At 37.1% G+C, this 25,562-nt stretch overlaps 1 protein-coding gene across 1 annotated transcript in view; it reads left to right on the forward strand.

Moving 5' to 3' along the window:
* NUFIP1 (nuclear FMR1 interacting protein 1) overlaps nucleotides 1-25,562 on the forward strand; it is a 44,303-nt gene that overhangs the window by 8,375 nt on the left and 10,366 nt on the right. Inside the window, exons 6-7 of the mRNA XM_026017247.2 lie at nucleotides 11,784-11,876; nucleotides 18,839-19,032. Coding sequence (XP_025873032.1) covers nucleotides 11,784-11,876; nucleotides 18,839-19,032 — 287 coding nt within the window. The remainder of the gene's footprint in view (nucleotides 1-11,783; nucleotides 11,877-18,838; nucleotides 19,033-25,562) is intronic.

The raw sequence follows: 25,562 nt of genomic DNA on the forward strand, positions 1-25,562 counted from the left end.
ATTCCAATTGAACATATTCTTATGCTGAGCCTTTTATCCCAGTGACTTATTCATTCCATAACTGGAAGCCTGTGTCTCCCGCTCCCCTTCAGCCATTTGGCCCATTTCCCACCTTCTCCTGTCTAGTAATCATCAGTTTGTACTCTGTATCTATTGGTTTTACTCTGCTTTTTGTTTGTTTATTATTTAGCTTGTTTTATTTTTCAGATTTCACATATGTGAGATCATATGGTTTTTGTCTTTCTCTTTCCGACTTACTCTACTTACCATAATTCCCTCTAGGTCCATCCATAGTATCTTACGTTTTTAGTTTAAATCCAATTATATATATATAGTGTTGTGGCAGGTGTTATTCCATTAGGTGAAAAAGTTAGTTACTGCCCTTTAAAGCTGTAATTAAATTAATTAAATTAAAGGTAATTTTGAGGGAGGCAAGCATAAACATAAAGATTTAGAACCAACTGAGAACAAACAGAATTTAGTTGACATATATATAAGTATCAGTTATGAATACTGTGTGCAGAGATGGATGAGGGTGAAAGGACCCGCAGAAGAGTTTAATTTTTAAGCAAGTCGAGTCTAGCCAGTTAGCATGGACTCGGTTGATTTAATAGAGTTTCAGTCACATCTTTGGCTGACAAATGAAGGAGTTCAGGCCATCAGAAATAGGGTGTACTAGAATGCCTTTTCTCTGTATTTCCATGGCAGACTACTGCTATCTTGAAATACTAGTCTTAAATGTCACCTGATTTGTCACTCTCTCCTTAATCTTTGTTTTCTTTATCTTGGTGCTGCCAGAGTGCTTGTCAGTAATAAGATAAGGAACTTGTATCAGAATGTAAATTTAAACATTACTTTTCTTATTGAGAGAAAAATCTTGCTAGGAAAAAGATGGTAGCTGATCTAAATATTTTACTTAGTAACATAGTTGATTTATACTCTGGCATCAGTGTGTGGATTGTGTGTGGATTGGCTGCCAATCCACAGACCACCCTACCCTAAGATACTATTTACTACCTCATTTGTGACTATGTAGCTTTTGAATACAACTTTAGCATCTGTTGCATTGTATCATAGTTAACCCTAGGCTTGGACATCTTTGGTTCTGCTGCACTTTGCACTGCGCCTGGAATTTAGGGTGTAGAGAATAAATATTTGTCGATTGGATTTCTGTTAAAGGGTGCAGGGTAGGAAGACTTGAATTTCGACTTGAAGGGAGTTTAGCCAATTGCATGGTCAAACTTAGCAGAATAGTCAGGACCACAATATGGCTTGACTTAAGAATTCTGAAGCAAGGCATATTGAAGCACCTCGCTCCCTTTAACTGGCTTCTTTATAGATACAGTTTATTTTCCTCACAACTCTTTATATGTTTTTTTGCTTTGCTTTTTTGTTTTTGTCAATTGGTTGTATCTTTTTATTATTTTACACAGAGGAATAATAAACAAGAAGAATTAACTCCCATTTCCTGTCTGACACTTAAGTTTTTGAAGAGCGGATGCTGACAGTGTTCTATTAACTGGGATGGAAGTGACCTAACTGCTAAAAACACTACGCTGTTCTCCTTGCTACCTAGTTTTGACTTTGATCAGTGGCTCAGCTGCCAGGCCCCTCTTATGAATGTTTAGTTCTTTTGGGGAGGATGACAATGGTTGCCAGTCAGCAAAGATTATAAAGCAACTAAGAAATTAAGCAAAACTTAGTTTAGTTGTTCAATCTCTCAAGTCTTGAGTTCACTTAAAGCAGTAGGAAAGGTCCAAGTTTCTGATTTGCCAGCTTTGGTTCTCTTCTCTGTAGTGGCTGTATAAATTGAATCCTGAACTCTGGGAAAATTAGACTGCTATTAATGATCCCCACCTTCAACGACTCTGTTCTACAAGTGTAGCTGTTTCACTCTCTCACAATCCTTCCCTCCTCCTCAGCATATAAGAGAAGGATCTCATGTAGTCTGGAGGAGTGCAGTATTCCTTGGCATAGGAAGGTTGAGCTGAGCTCAGATCTAACTAGGAAAAGATGAAGGAGAGCATAGTGTGGTGTCAGATGGATTGGCATGTTCTGGGAACTTGAGTATAGGTAAGACATGATAGAAGTTTTTTAAAAGATGGTGGTGGTGTGGACAGAAAGAACTAGGTGGCTATAGAACATTTGGGAGATAAATGGGCACTATTTGGCATTAAATGATAATGAGGTTGAGGAGGAAAGAGGTTTTGAGGAGACTTCCAAGTTCCTGATATGAGTACCTCTGAAAGCTGAATCCTGAAAGAGGGTTTGGAGGTATTGATTTTAGACATTGTTGAATATAAGGAGATTCTGAGATACTTACTTAAGATGTTCCATAGACATTGAGACTTGGACCAGACTGGGCTGGATAGATATTTTTAAATCATGAAATTGGAAATGTAAAGACATTCCCCACAGAGAGAGGATGGAGTTAAAGGAGAAGACAGCCTAACAGAGTAAAAAACCAGTAATACTGCCAAGAGAGAGGTAGAAGAAAACTAAGAAAATGACATGTCATGGAAGCCAGTAGAGGGGAGGATTTCAAGAAGGAAGATGTGGTTTAGTAGTAGCAGTGTAGTTTGCTGTGGAAAGGTGAACTAAAACAAGAACAAAGAGTGACTGATTTTGTGACACCTAGGGCCTCCTTGATGTGGATGGAGATCATTGCTCCTTCACCCTTCTTTGAATTTCCTGCCCTCTGACTACACAGCTCTCTGCAGTTTGTTTGTTTGTTTGTTTCTCTGCAGTTCTAACAGCCTCCCCCGTGATTGGTAACAAGATGGGTTGCAGTGGGTTGCAGTTGCCTTTGCCATCTGCCCTTGGCATACATAGTAGATGCTCCAACAAAAGCTTGTATACTTGGAATTCCCCTGACTTTTTGAAACTCATAGCCATAATAGTTCATTCAGGACCTTTTTATATGCGGATTTATGGTGTCTTTCACTTCTATGCAATTTTAGCTGCTTACTTCATGATCACAGTCTGGATCCTATTATTCTGGACTTTTTGCAATGGAAATTTTAAAGTTAGGCATACTCCTCTTTCTAAAAAAAAAATTTTTTTTAAGTTTTTTTATTTTTTAAGTAATTTCTACACCCAGTATGGGGCTTGAACTCACAACCCTGATTACGAACATCCTCTACCAACTGAGCCAGCCAGATTCCTCTGGGCATACTTCTCTCTGATCATAACTTCCATTCTATCTAGCTCTCACTATCGCCTCTGTGTGTTCTTGGACTATTTGAGACCTCTGATCTCTTACCCCTTTCTGTCATCTGCTTCTGTCTTTAACTCCCTACCCTGTTTATTTATTAAAAAAAAAAAAAAAAAAGATTTGGGGATCCCTGGGTGGCTTCAGTGGTTTAGCACCTGCCTTTGGCCCAGGGCGTGATCCTGGAGTCCTGGGATTGAGTTCCATGTCAGGCTCCCTGCATGGAGACTGCTTCTCCCTCTGCCTATGTCTCTGCCTCTCTCTCTCTCTCTCTCTCTCTGTCTCTCTCTCTCTCTCTCTCTGTGTGGGGGTGTGTGTATCTCTCATGAATAAATAATAAAATCTTTATTAAAAATAAAAAATAAAAATTCATTTATTTTAGAAAGAGCATGCGCATGTGCATGCATGAATGGGGAGAGGGAGAGAATCTTCAAGCAGACTCCCTACTGAATGCGAAGCCCCACTTGGGGCTCGATCTCATGACCTATGGGATCATGATCTGAGCCGAAAACCAAGAGTCTGATGCTCAACCGACTGAGCCCCAAGGCACCTCTCTCTACCCAGTTTCACTCAGTTCAGCTTCTTTGGTCAATATGCCAGCTCCCTTATTCGTTCATCCTTCATTGCACCTAACTGGCAAAATCTCAGCTCTGGCTCAGTTGCTAAGTGCTGTTCAAGAAAATCACACAGTTGAAGTGTTCTTTTCGCGCGAATACTCAGCAGTGCTATCACACTTAAGGAACTGGCTTGACTGATGAGAATGTTGTTATTTTCTTTGTATTTGTTCTTTATTGTGCAAAATTAGATCTTCAGTAGGCATATATTTCTTAGTTACATAGGTGACTATTAACTAAGTAGTATAATATTTAAAAATAAAGTCATTAAACTGACTATTTATTTTAGCCAACTGAAATGCCAGTGAAAACAGCTCCTTTAAACTGGCAGTCAGGATTCTGTAATGTGGGCTTAACATGTCTTTTCTGATTATTCCTACATTATTTGTTCATAAGAGTTCTTTGTTCTAGCCAGACTCGTTATTTAGCATATCCCAAAACCAAATAGGTTTTTTGACCTTTCAGCCTCAGTTGCTCATGCTCTAGCTTCTAGAAAATCTTACCCACTCCATCTAATGAGTTTTGCCCTTAGACTAGCTGAAATCATGCTGCTAGAGGGTTTTTTTTTCTGGCTAAAGGAAAATCTTGTTATCCTTTTCCATCTGCTACTTTAGTATGGATGGCCTTAATGATCCTGTTAATGAACTTTGCATATGTGTCTTTTTTAAAATCTAAGTTATAGTCTTAGAAATATAAGAATTATTTTTTATGTGACTGTTTATATTCCTTGGTGCCACAGATTGAAGGGATGCTTGTAAATGTTGGTATAGGTAAATGGGGCTTGAAAATGTTTTTATTATGGTATAATTTTTTTTTTTATGGATGTAATTCTATTTTGACATACCCAAGTAAGTGGTTGTAGATATCTTGTTGAGACTCAAAGTTTTTAATTCATGTTTCAAATGATACATTGGTCATTTTATTTTTTATTTTTTATTTTTTTTACCTTTGTTGTTTTTAAAGAAGAGTAAAGGTATATTGATCTGATTAATAATTGTGGTTGGAAATCAGTAATAATAGCTAATGGTACTTAAACTGCTGTTGTTTTAAATATTAAATTCTCACCACATAGGACAGACCATCACTAGGCAAACCAAATTGATCTGTGTTTGAATGCATTACTTTCTAAAGTAGCATTCCCCATATGAACTATGAACTATGCCCTCTTGTGGTTTTGTGTAAAAAGTGCTTTAAAGGAAAAAAGCACTGGCTAGAGAAATTTAAGGTATATTAATATTTGAAAACAGAACTCAGCTTAGGTAGCAAGTGTAAAAGCTTTGGTAGAAGGCTAATTTGATTTTCTAAAATTAGTGAGAAATCTTAGGAACTTTGAATTTGTTATGTTAATGTAGATTACAATATGTTTGTTATGATACCTTATGTTAATGTATAATATCTTTGACTAATTTGACAGTCGTTTAGCATAAAAATTAGAGGTAAACATTCAGTATTTGAAAAGGCAAGGATTTTGTTATATATGAATGAGGTCACCAAAAACATATAGGAGTAGACACTTGCCTTTAAGACTCTTACCCTAATGTGAGATATAAGATCAGCGTATATGAGGCAGCCATGAGACCACAGGCAACTCAAGCATTAATTTTAGCCATGAAGGGGTAATAATGTCTGGTCAAGGGGTACTTGAAATCTTTGGAAGGCAGGGCTACTAATTTGTTTTGCAAGACTTCTTGTAGGAGGGATAGTGCCCACCCACTATCCTCCCCATTTATTTTAAGGTATGTTGTACATATAGTGAAACCCATCGTTTTTAATACATAATTGTGGCAGATGTATGTAATGTAATCACTACCACAATCTAATATAGGACTGTTCCATTAACCCCCCAGAATTCCCTTCTACCCCCAGCTGTAGCCCCTGACAACCACTGATCTTTTTCTTGCTCCTATATTCATATCTTTACAGGACATACAAAGATATTGTTTATATGTTACTATTCTGTTCCATTATGTGGATGTAACAGTTGTGCATTTATTTCCCAACTGAGGGACATTTGGGATGTTACCAGTATATGATGAGTATGAGTAAAACTTTTGTAAACATTGATAGACAGGTTTCTGTTTTATTTAGATTTTTTTTTTTTTTTTTGATTTGGGTAAATACCTGGGAGTGGGATTGTTTTGTCATATAATAAGTATATGTATGACTTCATAAGATGCATATATTTAACTTTATAAAAAAACTGCTTCTAGGAGGCAAGTTTTTATCTTAATTTTTTTTAAGATTTTATTTATTTATTCATGAGACACAGAGAGAGAGAGAGGCAGAGACACAGGCAGAGGGAGAAGCAGGTTCCATGCAGGGAGCCCAATGTGGGATTCAATCCCAGGGCCCCAGGATCAGATCCTGGGCTGAAGGCGGCGCTAAACCACTGAGCCACCTGGGCTGCCCAGGAAGCAAGTTTTTAAATCAAGATATTCCTAGTCGGGCTTGGACAGCACTCAGATTAGAGGATGGCTAGGATGCAGTGGTGCTTGTATCAGTTAGGATCTGTTTCAGGAAATGAAACAATGAGTTTACCACCTTAGTTTAGTACAAAGGGGTCTATTTTCCCAAGTAGAAAAAAGTCCAAGGCTACTGTTGCTGCTTGGCAATACCATTAGGCACATTTTCTTGTTTGTTGTTCCTTAATAAGTGGCTTTTGTCTTAATGTCCACAAGGAGATTCCTGCATATGCAAATATTAAGCCCTCATTCTAGGCAGGAGATGAGAAAAAGGCAAAAGGCACACTAAGCTGAGTTTGCCTCTTTTCATTGGGACAACAATAGCTTTGTTTTTTAGATCCAACCAGGAGACGTCCCTGTAGCTCTCATTGGCTACGAGCGGGTTGCTTGGTCACCTTTGGTGACAACAGAGCTGATGGAACTTCCCAAACAAAATTGTTAAGGAATGGGGGAGAATAGACAGTGTGCCTCATTGCTTGGTGGCAAAGTTTAAAGCTCATTGTTTTTCAAAACTCTTAAGTGGTATTTGGAAGCAGGTCTATCTTGAATAAAGGATAAACTTTTTTTTTTTTAAAGATTTAATTTATTTATTCATGAGAGACACACACACACACAGAGGCAGAGACATAGACAGAGGGAGAAGCAGGCTGCCTGTGGAGAGCCTGATGCGGGACTTGATCTCAGGACCCCAGGATCATGACCTGAGCCGAATGCAGACGCTCAGCCACTGAGCCACCCAGGTGCCCCAATAAAGGATAAAACTTGAGCAAGGATTTAATATGCTTATTAGTGACGATTTTTATGTAAGATAGGTGAAGACATGGGGGATAGGGTGGAGTGTAGTTCTAGTTTCTAGAATGTAGACTGAAGGTATACTGTGAGAGTGGATAGAAATGTCTCGGAAGAGGAATGGGCAAAAACCTTTGAAGCAAATAAATGAAGTTACAGATCTATGAAATTTAGAGATGTTTAAAGAGACTGAGGAAATTGGGTGAGGGTGACAATTTGGGATGAAGTTTACTTGTACCTGTGATGTTGCCTTGTTAATATTGTGCTCTGAAATCATCACTTGGCACTTGCTGATTCCCCTGAGGTTATTCCAGATCTTGTTTCTGAAGTTCTTTTGCTTTAACATGCCCATACGTTATTTCTATAAATGTACTTTATCAATAAAAAGCATGGGAGACATTTCTCTTTTGGCACATTGGATAGATTTCTCAACAATATATTAACATTCTCTCCACTAGCAGATTTTAAAAAACCCATTATAAAACTATATTTGCTGTCTAAATATCTATCATTCGCAGTTAAAAAAAATGTTATTTGAAGCCTAAAAAGAATAAATTTCATGTTGATGTAGCAGAATAGCCCTCATGTCTTGAATTTTATCTGAGTGCCACCTTCTGAGGGAAGCATTATATTCTTTAACGTGCAGGAAAGATAAGGTCTGTATGTAAGTAACTGCTGTGTTAGAAAACCTTGTTAAAGACTTTCATACAGTAGGGGTTTTAGAGTTGGAAGAAAATGCTAAAGATTTACTTGGTGTTTTGTCCTCTGTCTTTAAAGAAAACACATCTTTGCTTTTTTATTCCTTTAGCTAGCCAAACCCAGAGATGCCCGTTGTGTTTAATTAAAAGCTTTAAGGCTTTCTACTAACCACTTTCAGCCCACCCCTCACCCCACCTCACCCTGCCAGGAGTGATTCTTTCTTAATTCCAGACCCGTGAGGTACAAATGCTGTATGATTTGGCATTACAGATAGCAGTGGTAGAAGTTTGATAGAAACGCTGAAACATATTTTACAGTAGATACGAGTCCACTAGGTGGAGTAGTTTTGTGATACATTTTTCAATATTTATTGTGGTGCCGAGCAAATCCTTTAAAATTGTATCCGCAGTTTCTTTCAGAATTCCAACAGAGGGGGTAGGCTTCTAAAAAATACTATGTCTTTTTGAAATGTAGAAAGACTTTGAAATAAAAATACAGTGGTATAGCTGGTGTTGAAGCAGTTGTGGGTCAACGCCAGTAGGGGGATTGTGGTTTTATGGAGAATCATCTTAGGGGAAAAGTCAATAAACGGGTGGTGATTTGAGAGGGAAAGAGTCAGAGTATAATGTAACCAAAATGGTATGTGCTAAGATCACAGTTGGCAGAGTTTTGCCCGTTTATCGATGGTAGTGCTTAAGGATTGTCACTGAAGGCTTAAGGCTTAGGCAAGGGGAGGGCAAGGAGTTGGGAAGACATGAAAGAAGGAGGAGAAGGAGAAAAGACATATGGTTTCAGGGTCAGTTCCTTGGGGAGTACTGGGGAGAGATGGAAGTACAGGGAAAAAGTGATTTTGCAGGTAAAAGCAGAGAAACCAGCTGTGAAAATAGCACTTGTCACGGGTTTTATAAGTTCATAATACCCATTCTCTAACAGGAGACACTGAACTATTTTGTCTGTGTGTAATTGTGTAATGTTAAGACAGTTTGTGATTTTTTTTCCTTAACAGTCTTTGGACTTATTTCAGGTGTACTTTAGGAACCTTAACTACGTTTTTTTTTTGTTTTGTTTTGTTTATCAAAGCTCCAGACTTTTCTTTGTGTTATATTTTACTATTATGTTGCTGGAAAGGGCTTTCTGGTTGGGTGGTGGTTTTTGCTTTGTTTTGTTTTGTTTTTTAATATGTAACAAGGTCTTGTGTTTCTAGTTTCTTTCTCTTTTAGATCATTTGCTTTCCACAAAGGCAGTGGAAAGGCAGGCCTTTGTTTTTCCTAGTTTTTAGTCTCTAGGTTCTATGTAAATAAGAATGGTGTACATTTGGAAGAGGGTTTTATAATTTAAGCACTGAAAAATGACATCTTTTTGCTTTGCAAGGGATATCGAAAGATCCCTTACCTTTTAGGAAGTGTTACTTTAATTGGCCAGAAAGAGAAAGTGAGCTGTTCTAAAAGATTTCCACCAAAGGAATTTGCAAAACATCCTTGATGTCTTGTTTAAGGAATTCTTTCTTAGATCTCACGTTAAATCCACTTGCTATAACACTTAGATTTCTTACCATTGGTAAGCACTTAGGTAGCATCTGCTCATTTGTACATTGTACACCGTAGTAGCAAATCTTTATTGTTCAGCATGTGGCTCAACATGTTTAGGGTCTGCAATACTCAGAAGAAAAATGTTGGAGACCCTAGTAGTAAGAATAAGTGCATTTCGGAGAGGTGAAGGGTGTTGAGTAGCTGTGAGTTACACGCCTAGACAGTGTGGGGCCTGTGAAAGTCATCACTTTTTCTCACCATTTCTGCTTCTGCATATTTCTGTCTTCAGATTGAAACCAGCTGGCTACCATCCTTTCTGTAAGAGCATTTATTGTCACTTCTCTTCCTCTTTTAAAGGCTGCAGATAGTTCCAGTTCCTTTCATCTTTCCTCAGAGGTTTTAGTTTTCATGCTGTTAATCATCTTTGAGTCTCTTCTGAATCCCTTCCAAGTTTTATTTTTCCTTAACATTCCTTTTCAGTTTAGAAGCACAAAACTGAACACAGTGCCCTGAGAGTTTCTGACCACTTTTGAGTCTTGGGAGAGGAAGATTTCACACTTGTACATGTGCCAGACTCCATTTCACATAACCTTAGATTATGTTTGCTTTCCAAAAGTCCAGTCATATGGTGCTGACTGGCCGTCAGATTTTTATCTCCTATGACCTTGATCTTTTCCTCTTATGTTTATTTATAGCTTGTATATTCATCATCTTTTATTTATGGAGTTTACTTTTCTTGGCTGGATAGATCTTGGCTGGATTGCTTTGCACTGTCCTCATTGAAATTCATTGCCTTTTTTCCCTAATTATTTCACCACTTACTCAATGTCATTTCTATGCTTATCTTCCAGTGTGGTCAACCCAAAGGCTTCATATTGTCTGTGCCATTCAAGTCAGCAATGCAAATGTGAAGAAAGAAAAAGAAGGGGGTGGAAACAGTGTCCTAGTAACAATGGGAGAATACAGTTTGTTGATCTTTCTTAAAACTTACTCTGATGACCCCCCAAGCTGAGTGGAAGAGAGGGCTGTCTGTGTTTCCCCTCCCTTTGTGCTTTCTTATACTCCTAGGATCTGTTCCCCCCACCACCAACGTTTGGTGCTCGCATCACCACACAGCTGTGCCAAGGAATAAAGAAAGCTTTGTCAGAGCAATTCACCTTGCACACTGCTGTCAGATTTAATCTTAATCACTGCCTTGTACATAGCTCTCCCTGTTCATAACTTTCAGTGGCTCCCCATTGCCACTGAATTAAATATAAATTTTCTAATCTCCTATTCAAGGACATTTAATGGCCTTAGGCTCCCTTTCTGTCTGATTGCTTATAACTGTTTTATATAAAATGAACCACTTGCCATTCCCTGGATATTTTGTGCACCTTCTGAGGCCTTGGTTTGTTTGTATTGTTTGCTCTGCTTAGAACACAGAATCTTTGGGATGCCTGAGTGGCTCAGTGGTTGAGCATTTGCCTTTGGCTCAGGTTGTGATCCCGGGGTCCTAGAATCAAGTCCTGCATCAGGTTCCCCTCAGGGAGCCTGCTTCTCCCTTTGCTTGTGTCTCTGCCCCTCTCTGTGTCTCTCATAAATAAATAAAATCTTTGAAAAAAAAAAAAAGAACATGGAAGTTTTCCATCTAATTTCTATTTATTAAAACCATGTAAGACCGACTTCCTTCCTTCCTTCCTTCCTTCCTTCCTTCCTTCCTTCCTTCCTTCCTTCCTTCCTTTTCTGAATTTCTGGTTTTCTCCAGCTAGAGAAAATCTTTTCCTCCCACGTTCTAGTGTTTATACTCTTTGGGGTGCTTATATTATATTTTGATATTTGTTATAGTTATTTGTGTGCTTTTTTTTTTTTTAAAAGATTTTATTTATTCATGAGAGAGAGAGAGAGAAAGAGAGAGAGAAGCAGAGACACAGGCAGAGGGAAAAGCAGGCTCCATGCAGGGAGCCCGACACAGGACTCGATCCTGGGTCTCTAGGATCATGCCCTGGGCCAAAGGTGGCACTAAACCGCTAGGCCACTGGGGCTGCCCTTGTGTGCTTTTCTTATCCTTCTATCAGACTGCTTTTTTTGTGAACTTTTTCTTCCTCATTTTGGTAAATTTGGGTGTACCTAGTATGTATTTGAATAAGTAGTTGCATAGACTTACGTTTTTAATAGTATTTATGGGTACATGGCATATAAATGAACTATCAGTTTGAGCACATTTTATTTTATGATCTATTTGATTCAAATTCTAGTGTAAGTGCCTCACCTCACATACTGGTAGCAAAGCTTGTGGACTGAAATCTGGTTTATATTTTGAGTAGCATTGTCACAGTATACTTTTTTCCTTTAAAAAAAATTCTAGAAAGAATTAAAGGTTTAAAATGATTTATTATATTAGTCATTAAATAAAATTTGCTAAATGCAGTAATTGTTTGATTGCTTAATTAAATTTGTACTCTTAAAACCCTTTTATAATCGACTTACTATTTTCTAGAAACTACCCAACACTGGCCAATATTGAAAGAAAGAAAAAGTTAAAACTTGAAAAGGAAAAGAGAGGAGCAGTTTTGACAACAACACAGTATGGGTAAGTTCCTTAAAATTGCTTGCATTCTCCATGTTTATTTTGTTTTATTATTTTTTAAAGATTTTATTTATTTATTCATGAGAGACAGAGAGAGAGAGACAGACAGAGACACAGGCAGAGGGAGAAGCAGGCTCCATGCAGGGAGTCCGATGTGGGACTCTATCCCGGGTCTCCAGGATCACACCTGGGCTGAAGGCAGCGCTAAGCCGCTGAGCCACCTGGGCTGCCCTCTATGCTTATTTTAAATGAGTATTCTTACAAATAAATAATAAACAAGAGAATATAACAAAATCCTAAAATTTTACACTCCTAATTCTAAAATCTTTGCTTTTATGTTTTTTACTTCAAATTTCTTTATATTTTTAAGTGTGGTTTTCAAAAAGATCTATTGCTAATAAATTTTTTGTCTTTGTTTCCTAGCTAAATAGTTCTTCTTCCCAGGGACAACCCATTTTATCCTTCCAGAGATACTTCATTTGCATACAGCACATCAGATAATAGTCTTTTTTCCCCCTTTTTTGACATTATTTTACATTTTATTTTTTTAGCCAAATGATATAGTTGGAGATATTAATGCATAACTAGTGTCCTCATTCTTCAAGGATGTGTAGAACCCTAAGGATTCCCACAGGCTTTTTTTTTTTTTAATTTTCATTCATTCATTCATTCATTCATTTATTTATAAGATTTTATTTATTCTATGACAGACACAGAGAGAGAGAGAGAGAGAGAGACAGAGACAGAGAGAGGCAGAGGCAGAGACACAGGCAGAGGGAGAAGCAGGCTCCATGTAGGGAGCCCGACGCAGGACTTGATCCTGGGTCTCCAGGATCACACCCCGGGCTGCATGCGGCACTAAACCGCTGCGCCACCGGGGCTGAAGGGTTTTTTTTTTTAAATTAATTTCCTATTGGCAGATACATAAGTTCTTACCAATATTTTACTAATAAAAATTTGTCATTATTACCCTGTACATACATTTTACACAGATACAAGTATTTCTGAGGATGGATTCCTAGAAGTGGATTTGCTGAGTCAAAAGATGTACGTGTATTTTTTTTTTAAATTTAAATTCAATTTACTATTTTTTTTAAAGATTTATTTATTTATTAGAGAGCGAGAGGGAGAGAGAGCATGGGGAAGAGGGGAGAGAGATCCCAAATAGACTCCCTGCTGAGTGCGGGACCTAATGGGGGCTCGATCCCACAACTCTGAGACCATGACCTGAGCTGAAATCAAGAGTCAGAAGCTTAACTGACTGAGCCACTGAGGTGCCCCTGACGTATGTGTATTTGTAATATTAATGGCTAACTGCCAAATAACTATCATAGTTAACTCTCCTGCTAGCAATGAGTGAGACACCCTATTTTTCCCAATCCCTCACCTTCATAGAATTTTTTCCCACTTTTTTACTGAAAGATTTTAAAGAGATTTTGTTTATTTATTCATGAGAGACACACAGAGAGAGGTAGAGACACAGGCAGAGGGACAAGCAGGCTTCTCAGGGAGCCCGACGTGGGACTCGATCTCCGGTCTCCAAGATCACACCCTGGGCTGAAGGTGGCGCTAAACTGCTGAGCCACCCTGGTATGCCCTGAAGTTTATTTTTAATATAAATAAAATATACAAATCTGAAATGTACAACTTGAATTTATATACATACCCACACCTACACACCTATGTAACTTCCAAACAGATTAATAATACACAAAACAGCTTTACCTCATAAATCTTTCTTTGGCTGTCTCTAGTTTATTGCTTCCCCACAAAGATGACCTCTTTTCTGATTTCTGTCATCATAGATTTATTTTGCATGCTCTGGAACCTTATATAAGTAGAATCATATAATGTATATTCTTTGGTTTGTGATTTCTGTAATTTGGAATTGTTTTGTCGTATTCATCCATACTGTGTATAGCTCTGAACTGTTCTTATTTTCGTGAAGAACTCATTTTTGAGAATATCCATTCTACTGTTGGACATTTGGGTTGTTTCCAGTTTGGGTTATAAGGAATAAAACTGCGATGAACATTCTTTTACATGTCTTTTGGAGACATAAGTACCCATTTTTACTGGTCATATATATATGTGTATATGTATCTATATATACACACACACCCATATATATGTATATGCTGGATCATTGGGCATCTATATATTTAGGTTTAATAGATAAAGCCAAACAGTTTTCCATAACAGTTGTACCAATTTACACTCCTACTGATTGTGCATCTAATTGCTCTGTCTCTTTGGTTAATGCTTGGTTGCACCTTTTCCTCATGTCCTACCATTTCTCTCTTGACTAGTGATGTTGGGCACCTTTTTATATGCTTATTAGCATTTTGTTATTTTCTCATGAAGTGCCAGTTCAAGTTTTTTGACCAGTTATTAATTGGATTGCTTTTCTTGATTTCTAGGAGTTATTAACTTAGGACACAAATCCTTTCTTGAGTAGAGCATATATATTGCAAATATACCCTCATAATTTGTGACTTTCCTTTTTACTCTCTTAATGAGTGTCCTCTCCCCCTCCCCCTATATAGTAGTAAGTATTAATTACTCAGACATCTAGGGTCAGCTGGGGTTCAGTTAGACATATCTGCTGATCTTGACAAGGGTCAGTCACAGCTGGGGATTGGTTAGCTGATGACTAATCTAGCCTGGCTGAAGGCTGGGATACCTACATAGTTAACCATTTCTGTACACTTCATTCGTTAGTGTTGATCCATCTTTTCATCTGATAGCATTTTCCTTTTGCCTAAAAGACTCTTTGACGTTTTGTAGTGAGAATCTGTTGGAGGTGAATTCCTTCAGCTTTGTGTGTTGAAAAAGATCTTTCTTTGCTGTCCTTTTTGAAAGATATTTTTCTTCGATACACAATTCTAGTTTAACAGATTTTTTTGGTTAGTTTTAGTTTTGCTTTTTAAATTAACTTTAAAGATTTTGCTCCATTGTCTTTTCATTTGCATTGTTTCCAAAGAAATCTGCTGTTATCATTATTTGGTTCCTTTACATTAAATGCTTTTTTTTGCTGGCTACTTTAATATTTCTTCTTTATCACTGGCTTAAACAATTTGATAATGATGTGCCTTTGCATCATTTTCTTCATGTTTCTTGTGCTTAGGATTTGTTGAAATTCTTGGTGTAAATGAGTTTATGATTTCTATCAATTTTGGAAAAATTTTGATCATAACTTCTTCAAATATTTTTTTCTATCTCTGCCCTTCAGAGATTCCATTTATTTATTTATTTTTAATATAAATTTATTTTTTATTGGTGTTCAATTTGCCAACATATAGAATAACATCGAGTGCTCATCCCATCAAGTGCCTGTCACCCAGTCACCCCCACCCCCCGCCCACCTCCCCTTCCACCCCCCCCCCCCACACCCCCGGTTCGTTTCCCAGAGTTAGGAGTCTCTCATGTTCTGAGACTCCATTTAGATTCATATTAGGCTGCTTAAATTTGTCCCTTAGCTTGGTAATGCTCTTCTTATTTTTTAAAATTCTTTTTTCCCTTTGTCTCATTTTGGATAGTTTATATAGCTATGCCTTTATGTTCATTTATCTTTTCTTATGCAGTATCTAATCTTTCATTAACCTCTTGGTGTATATTTTGCCTTTTTTCATCATAGACATTGCAGTTTTCATCTTAAGTTTGCTTTGGATCTTTTAAAAATATCTTTCATGTCTCTACTTAATTTTTGAACATTTTGGAATATAGTTATAACTTTTAATTTATTTTTCTGTTCATTCTAATATTTGTGTCAGTTCTAGATTAGTTTTGATTGATTTTTGTCTTTATCATGGGTCATATTTTTCTGCCTTATTTTTCAGGCCTGGTAATTTTTTATTGGATACTAGACATTAGGAACTTGTTGCATATTTTCATATTTCTACAAAAATTTTTTTTAAAGATTTTATTTGTTCACAAGAGACATATCAAGAGAGGCAGAGACATAGGCAGAGAGGGAGAAGCAGGCTCCCAGTGGGGGAAGCCTGATGCAGGACTTGATCCCAGGTCCCTGAGATCACACCTGAGCCAAAGGCAGATGCTAAACCACTGAGCCACACAGGCATCATCCCTACTAAAAATATTTTTGGACTTTTTTCTAGGAACACAGCTAAAGTACTTAGAAACAGCTTGATCCTTTAGGTATCTTGGTTTCTCTAGGGTCTTAAATAAATAAGATAAATAAAATCTTTCAAAAAAAAAAAGAAAAGGAAGAATTAACTGTCCTTTGTTAAGAGTCAGCATGACTGTATATGTAAAAAAAAAAAAAAAAATCCAAACATCTGTAATTAGAGTTAATAAAGTGAATTTAGCAAGGGTGCTAAATATATATAAAGTCACTATTTAAAAAAAAATCCATTGCATTTCTACATGCTAACAACAATTAGAAAATGAAAATTTAGAAGATACTATTGACAATACTATCAAAATATCAAATACCTAGGAATGCATCTAATAAAAGACCTGTAATATTTCTATACTAAAAGATGTAAAATGTTGCTCAGAAAAATAAAGACCTAGTAAATGGAGGGATATGCATAATGTTCATGGACTAGAAGACTCTATATGATTATTTTTCCAAATTGATCCTAGTCAAAACCCCAGCTAGTTTAGTTTAGTTTAATTTTGTTTTGTTTTGTAGGTAGTGGAAGGGGTTAGTATTAATAAGTTTAAGATTTATATGAAAATCCAAAGGATCTAGACAGCTAAGAAAGAGATGGAAGTAGTGTGGTATTGTCCAAGGATAGGTAAATAGAACAGAATAGAGTCCAAAAAAGATCCTCTGGAAAGCAGTCACCTGACTTGGGACTGGTGGCAATATGGTACCTAGGGAAAGGATAGTTTTCCACCTTTTCCTTTTAGACTTTCATATGTGTGTATTTAAAAGTATATTTCTTAAAAAAAAAAAAAAGTATATTTCTTAGAGAATATATAATCTGGTTTTATTTTTTATTATCTAAGTCCATGATCTTTATCTTTTCATGAAATTTAAAGTAATTAATATAGTTGGGTTTCACTCTCCCATTACTCCCATTATCCTTTTTTTAACATGTCCTATTTTTTTCTTTTATTTCCTTCCTTGCCTTCTTTTGTTTGTTGTTACTGTTTTGAGGAAGCTCCATGACCAGCCCCAGCATGAATCTTGAACTCATGACCCTGAGACCAAAACCTGAGTGGCGATCAAGAGTTCAACGCTTAACCAGCTGAGCCACTCAGGTGCCCCCCTTGCCTTCTTTTGGATTAACTGAATGAATAATTTTTTGATATTCTACTTCCCTGTTAGCTTTTTAGTTATAATTATTCCTTAATCTCTCCACTTCACATTCATGTAAATCTGTTCTTTGTATAAGTATTTTTAAGTGTTGATTAAATAAACTTTTCCTTTTAAATGATTGTCAAGCAACGGTGTAAAGGAACTCCTCCCTCAAAGGTAGGGGTAGTGCAAATACCAGATATACCACTTTCAACGAAGTCTTACTGATCTGATCAGTTAAAGGTCATTCTAGGGGCACCTGGCTGGCTTAGTCAGTATAGCATGAGACTTTTGATCTTGGGGTTGTGAGTTCTAGCCCCATGTTGGGTGTAGAGATTACTTTAAAAAAATCTTTTAAAAATGTCATTCTAACTCATTGCTTATTAGTGAATACCTTAAAGATGATCATTTAAAAGCCATCTGTGGTCAGGTGCCATTGGAGCAGGAAACAGGGAAGGCATCTGTGAATGGCGTCTAACGAAAGCATTATCCTCATGGAGCCGGTGGGCCAGAGGCAGAAACTACTTGTTTTACCTGTGATGACATTGTTGAGGCCTACCTTCCATGGTTGGAACATTGGAAATTGGTCTATGGCTTTCTGCAAAATTTGGAGTATATATATGACTTTTTGGAACAAGACTGTAAGGGTTATGGCCACCCTAAAAAGGATTAAGAACCTTTGGATTATAGAAATACTAACTGAATATGTTGGTTTAGCAAATTTTTAGAGAATGTTATAGTAATAATTACCATTTATTAAGGACTCATTGTGGCACTTTATATTAAATCTATGTCTCTAAGATTCCCTTTCTACAAATGAGAGTAAACAAACATTAATATTGGATATTAATATTGTCCAAGAGGCACAGCTAGTAAGTGGCAAAATTGGGATTTAAACCCAGAGTCCTAATTTCTGTATTTCTAACTGCAGCTTCCATTATTAATGAAGAAAAAAATTCTGCTGATAAATGACAAATGAGAAAAAAAAAACATGTATTTTTATGAAAACTCAGCCCTACCAAAGGATACCTTGTATTGTTGTCTACTGAGATTGTATAATGAACCTTTTTTTTTTGAAATTTTTTCCTACACCTAGTTTACCCTAGAATATGCTCATATAAGCATTTGTTCTCCTAAGAGGAGTAATTATAGTTGTTGAGAGGGCACTTGATTTGAAGTAGCTGTGAAATTGTGCTCAGTTTATAATCTTCAAGTTTATCCTGTAAAGAGAATAGTTACCTGTCGAATCTATTTCAAAGAGTTGTTATGAAGATCAAACAAGGCAGAGTATTTGTAAATGCGTTAGAAATTTTAAGACTCTTAGAGAATGAATAGATGAAAGTTAACTAAATAACACTTTTATGTACAATCAGAATGAAAGAATTCTGCCCATTAAATTCACCTGCTGTTCATCATACAACGTGGACCATTTTCAGGGGGGTTAAAATACGGAAGGAAATGTGCATCTCAGAATTGATAAAAGTATAATATATTGTGGTGTATTATTCTTTTAAAGATCTACCATAAAGTTCTCTGTCTTTGGAAGCCATCGAGTTTATTTATTTTGATTTCTTTAATGTACTAGGCTACAAATGATTGATATGGCAGCTGAATTTCTTTTGTGGTCAGTATTTTTTAGGTTTTTCTTGAGAGGTCATTGCCTTTCATATTAAGAGTTGCATTTTTCTCACTCCAGCAAGATGAAGGGGATGTCCAGACATTCACAGATGGCAAAGATCAGAAGTCCCGGCAGGCATCACAAATGGAAAAATGACCGTGTTGGACAGAAAGCGGCCATTGGATCTGGCAATTGCTTGCGTGATTCGAAACCTGAAGATCCACCTGAAGCAAATGCAGACCCTCTGGGTGTTTTAGTAAACACTGATTCTGGTAAGCTAAACAGGAAAGCCGCCTGTTTACAAATGCATAGAACATGATCCTACAGTTGATTCTTCACAGAATTGTTTGTGGAGAGTTTAATGACAAATATGTAAAAAAAAATAGAATGATGCTCTCGTTTTTATTTGTAATAGAAGTGTCTTGTCAAAACCCTCATTTCAGGATATCTTTTCTGAATCCTGGGGAATGAGTGTGTGAAGCAGGCAGGATATGGAAAAAATTATATTTATTGGCTAATTTTCATAGTATGGTATACTCTTTTTAAAAATATTTTATTTATTAGAGAGGGAGAGTACAGAGGTAGAATGAGAGGGAGAAGCAGACTCTTCGCTGAGCAGAGAGCCTGGCGTGGGGCTTGATCCCAGGTCTCTGGGATTATGACCTGAACTGAAGGCAGACACTTAACAAACTGAGCTACCCAGGTGCCCCCATTGTATGGTGTAACCTTGGAAATTGTTTTCAGATTGTTTTGTATGGGAGTATGTGGGTTAGTTACTCTGTCAGTTAAGCATCCGACTCTTGATTTTGGCTCAGGTCATGATCAGGTCATGAGATGGAGCCCCATGTCAGGCTCTATGCTCAGTGAGGAGTTTGCTTGGGATGCTCTCTCTCTCTCTCTCTCTCCCTTTGTTTCCCTCCTGCCCACCACCCTCCACTCCCGTGCTCTCTCTCTAAAATAAGTAAGTCTTTAAAAAAAGAGATTGTTTTCAATATATTGATGCTATAGATTCAAATTTGCTCAATTAGGTTAATTTTCCCCACCTATGAAGCATTTCAACGGAAGCCAGTTATCATTTATGCTGCCGAGCATGAATAAGATCTGAGTAAATAATACTGTTTCATTATAATTGATACTGTTCTTCCTCAGCGTATAGAATATATTTATATTAGCTTTGAATTCCCTTACTCTGCCTTAATAAGTTGAAAAATTAAAGGACCAAAATGCTGCTAACCACATAGATATCATCCAGCCTCTGAGGCTCCGTTTTCCCTTCCGCAAAATGTAAATGTAGATGTAAATATTTCTACTACCTTTCCTTCCAATAACATTATGAGGCTTTATCTTACTGAATGTGTTTTCTCTTCTGCAAAGAAAGAATATAAGTGAGTGGACTGATGCTAGCAGGCTCTGTTTAGCTTGGAAGATAGTGGCTTCTATGATAAACATATGGCAAATTATTAAACTTACAGATGGCAAGAAATGAGATAACTAATTCAATGACGGAATTAAGATGGAAAGGATCTTGGCTAAGAATAACAACTTATAATTTAGTTAGAATAATAATAATTATTTTAACACCAACTAATACTTATTGAGTAAGGTACTAATGGTGTTCTACATGCTTTACCTATATTGAGGGCCAAAGATAATTATGTAAGTCATGAATGTAAAAATCTTACAAGTAAGTTATGTGTTTCCTCATCAGATCTTTTACAGTACATATATACTGTTGCTACTTGTGTTTTATTTATTTTTTTTAAGATTTTATTTATTCATTCATGAGAGGTACAGAGAGAGAGCGAGAGAGAGACATAGAGGGAGAAGCAGGCTCCTTGAAGGGAGCCCAGTGCGGGACTCAATCCCCGGACCTAGGATCATGCCCTGAGCCGAAGGCAGACGCTCAACAACTGAGCCACCCAGGTGTCCTGCTACTTGCATTTTAGAACTGAGAGACACACGGTAAATAATTTACCTTAGCCCAGCTGTTTGAATTTAGGAGTCTGATTCCACTAGACACTATGCTTCTTCTAAATGTGAAGTTTGAATTTATCTAAAAAAAATACTGTATGAGCCTAGGATAGTTGAGATGTGGGAGAGAGTTTAGAAAAGGCATCTTTTTATCCTTGCTGATAGCAAAGAAAAGGCAGATGATGTTTGGGGCCAAGATTACTCTTGGGCACTGATTTTTTTTTCCTTCAAAAGATGTTAGTCCACACTTTTTCAGATTTACAGTGTATGACCTTGATGATTAAAACCATCTATATCCAAATATGAACTTTCATGTCATTAGAATACTTGAAACACAGATACAAAGAATACTGTTATAATTAGTAAGTTACTAATTTGAAAATTATGTAACTCTCCATACAGTTCTCTAAATGAACATTCAAGGGACTCTAATGTTGAAGTCATCATTCTGTTAGCTTTGGTAGATAGGTAATTCTGTTTTCTTCCTCTCTCTTTCTCTCTTGCTCTCTTTTTTTAAAAAAAATAATCTCTTGGGACAGCCCTGGTGGCTCAGCAGTTTAGCACCGCCTTCGGCCCAGGGAGTGATTCTGGAGACCCAGGATCGAGTCCCGCGTCGGGCTCCCTGCATGGAGCCTGCTTCTCCCTCTGCCTCTGCCTCTGTCTCTGCCTCTCTCTCTGTGTGTCTCTCATGAATAAATAAATAAAATCTTTAAAAAAAAATAAATCTCTGCACCCAACATGGGGCTCAAATTCCCAACCCTAGATCAAGAGTCACATGTTCTATTGATTGAACCAGCTAGGCCCCTGTTTTCTCATTTTTATTTTTTATTTTAAAAAATACTTTATTTATTTATTTGAGAAAGAGATAGGGAGAGCATAGAGGCAGAGTGAGAGGAGGAAGCAGGCTCCTTGCTGAGCAGGGAGCCTGAGACAGGGCTAGATCCCAGGACCCTGAGATCATGACCTGAGCTGAAGGCAGACACTTAACCAACTGAACCACCCAGGCACCCCTGTTTCTCATTTTTATTTATTTTTAAAAAGATTTTATTTATTTATTCATGAGAGACACATGGAGAGAGGCAGAGACATAGATAGGGGGAGAAGTAAGCTCTCTGTGCGGAGCCTGATGTGGAACTCCATCCCAGGACTTCAGGATCATGCCCTGAGCTGAAGGCAGAAGCTCAACCACTGAGCCACTTGGGCGTCCCTGTTTCTCATTTTTAAAGCAGTATTTCAATATATGGTAATCTGGCGAAATACCAACAAAAAGATGATTATATATTTTGCTCTATTAAGCCTGTATCTAGGTCTTCAGGAGATACTTTAGATGTGAGAAACAGTGGTATCTTTCATCCTCGTGATAGAAAGTGTTTAGTCACATTCCTAGGAGTAATGATATGAGAGACCTCAAGTAATTTTGTTTTGGTGTCAGTGTGGAGACCTTTACCTATATTGAGGGCCAAAGATAATTATGTAAGTCGTGAATGTAAAAATCTTATAAGTAAGTTACAGATTTATAATATTACTATTTTTTCTTTTTTTTTAATAATATTCTTTAAGGAAATAAAAAAAAGATCAAGTTAGGGTAACTTAATTTTGTAGAAAAGATTTCATTTAAATTCATGTCATCCTTTACCTGGAATTTCTTCCGGATATTTACATTTCCCAAATCAATAGTTTGGTTGGTTCTTCAACTTTTCACTCCGGGTATAGCTACAGAAAACTATGTGTACCATTTTTCCACATGCCCAAATATTCCCAGCATGCCTACTCTCTGATCTCTTGTTTGGAGGCAACTTCCTTCTTAGGCCAGAGCGAGCCAGCATTAAGATCAGTTGTGTTCATTATTCAGGGTTGTTGTCAGTGGGGCAGCATTGTAATGATCTGACCCTGTTCATGCTCTAAGGTGGCAGTTAGTACTTTTCATCACTGATTTCACTTTTATTTTATTTATTTATTTTTTTTTAAATTTTTTATTTATTTATGATAGTCACAGAGAGAGAGAGAGAGAGGCAGAGACATAGGCAGAGGGAGAAGCAGTCTCCATGCACTGGGAGCCTGACGTGGGATTCGATCCCAGGTCTCCAGGATTGCGCCCTGGGCCAAAGGCAGGTGCTAAACCGCTGCGCCACCCAGGATCCCTGATTTCACTTTTAAAATGAAAATGTCCCGATGCCTTACATTTCTTTCCTTTTTGGATGGGGGGGGTGGGGTGGGGGTGGGACCTCAACCTTATCTAGATATCAGCATTCACATTTAAATAAGACAATAGTTTCTCAGGATATTTACAGACCAGATCATGCTTAGAAAATTAGTATTTTTTGTGATAGTTGGTAGTAAGTGAACTCTCATTAATTAGGTGCTTTAAACTGGGGATTGATACTGCTTCAAAGGGAAAGCCTGTCATTTGGAGTCTCCCAGTTTATCAGTTTTGAATATGGCCTGTTTTCACTAGATGTTCTTAATGGCACCATATTTTTTTTAGTTCCTTGTATGTTCTGTTAACTAGTGTCCTCACAATGTTGTTGTTTTAAATCTTTTTTTGGTATCTCGTTAGTTAGGACTGTTTATTTTGTTGCTGTTGTTTAAATGTAAATGCAGCATGTTTTATGTTTTTCCTGACCCGTGGTTTTAATAAGCATTGTTTGAGCTAGAAAGAGAAGAGCTGCTCACTAATGTACATCAAGCATCACTGACTGAAGTGCCTCAGCATCCACTGAACACAAAAGATACAATTTGTTAGTCATTCATTATAGTATAAATATAGCTATTGTCATGGAACCCACTGGAGGATGTCAGTGTCTGCACTGACATTAAGTGAGGTGGGCTTCTGGTATTTAAAAGATAGATGTTAAAATAAGAATAAGCCAGCATATTAGCTGTCGTGAATGTTCATTGTTAATGTTTGTTTTTGAGAGTTGGAAACCATAAAGCAAGGTTTCTTTTTTTTAAATTTAATTTAATTAAATTAATTTATTTTAATTTTTTTATAATAAATTTATTTTTTATTGGTGTTCAATTTACCAACATACTGAATAACACCCAGGGCTCATCCCGTCAAGTGCCCCCCTCGGTGCCCGTCACCCATTCACCCCCACCCCCCGCCCTCCTCCCCTTCCACCACCCCTAGTTCGTTTCCCAGAGTTAGGAGTCTTTATGTTCTGTCTCCCTTTCTGATATTTCCCACACATTTCTTCTCCCTTCCCTTACATACCCTTTCACTATTATTTATATTCCCCAAATGAATGAGAACATACAATGTCCTTCTCCAATTGACTTACTTCACTCAGCATAATACCCTCCCGTTCTATCCATGTCTAAGCAAATGGTGGGTATTTGTCGTTTCTAATGGCTGAGGAATATTCCATTGTATACATAGACCACAGCTTCTTTATCCATTCATCTTTCGATGGACACCGAGGCTCCTTCCACAGTTTGGCTATTGTGGACATTGCTGCTATAAACATCGGGGTGCAGAAAGCAAGGTTTCCATTTTTTTTAGGGTGACTTTTTCAACAGATTGCTTTTTCTTTAGGGTATCTAGAAATCTTCTTGAAGCTAGAGCATGTAATTGTGTTTTACTTCATAAAGGCAACAAGATAGAGTAGGGGGATGAAGGGGGAGAGACAAGTAAATAAGTTGTAGAAAGAAGCTGGATGGGAAGCTTTTATAACTAGTGTTTGTACTTAGGCAGGCCTTAAAAAAAGATGTATTTTTTTTCTCTCTTTTCATTTCAGTAGGGATTTACTTGAGGTGCTACATTCTGCTTGTCCAGTATTATAATTCAGAGAAGTCTCTGAATCATAGTCCGTTGATAAATTTTAGATTAATACATTTATATATTTGGTCAGAGGGCATATGATGTGTATGTATGAGATAGAGAGGTATTGCTAAGGTTTTAACAGTAAGAGAAATTATTTGAGCTGGTATTTTGTAATCATTTTAAAGTCTGATTTTATCATCTTCATTGCTCCCATCTTTATACTGGCATTTTTCATTTAGAGAGGGGTTTTGACTGTTTTTGTTAAAAAGTGAGTGAATTTTCTGGAGTCTTATTTTGTCAGCCAGTACAGTGCCTTCAGCATAAATCTTTCCAGCTGTTGAAAATGAAAATGCCTGTATTCGAACTGCTAGTAGATCCAAGGGACTTTGGGAACAGCCTTTTTTTTTTTTTTTTCCAGATGAAAAGTCACTAAAAAGGATGTTTTGATAGGGCCAAAACGACTGATAACCTCTTTTCAAAGTGTTATTACAGGTCATGGATTCCTGAAACATAACTGAGGGAGAGCAGCCTAGGAGAGCATTTGTTCACTTGTGTGAAGTCCTAACTCTTACCCATGGGGAGGCACTCAAGTATAGTGAACTTTGTGACAGTCCTGATAATGAATACACCACATATCCAGATTGTGGTTTTACCATTCTCCAATTGAAGAAATTAGGGCCTTTTGGAGAAATGATCGATTGTAGAGCTGGGACAGAGAAAATACAAAGTGAACCTAGAGCATCTTAATAGTGCCAAAAGGTAGGAAAGTGCTCAAGAAAGCATCAGAATTGAGAACATGTCAGAAGTATATAGGGACCAACTGGAAAATGCTCCCAATGGCCAAAGTTGGAATAATTCAAACCACAAAATAAATAACAATAGATTATAACCCAAAGAATAAAATAAATATCCATGAATCCATACTGATATAAATAAAAAATAAGGAAGAAAGGATGGATCTTATGAAGAATTCTAATAAATAATTGTAGAAGTGAAGGAAATAAAAAGTCACCATTAAAACACCACAGTAATAATTATTTCAGCCAAGATCCACTGATGAGTGGTAAA

The sequence above is a fragment of the Vulpes vulpes genome, chromosome 6 (assembly GCF_048418805.1).
Source record: "Vulpes vulpes isolate BD-2025 chromosome 6, VulVul3, whole genome shotgun sequence".
In the NCBI taxonomy this organism is placed as follows: domain Eukaryota; kingdom Metazoa; phylum Chordata; class Mammalia; order Carnivora; family Canidae; genus Vulpes; species Vulpes vulpes.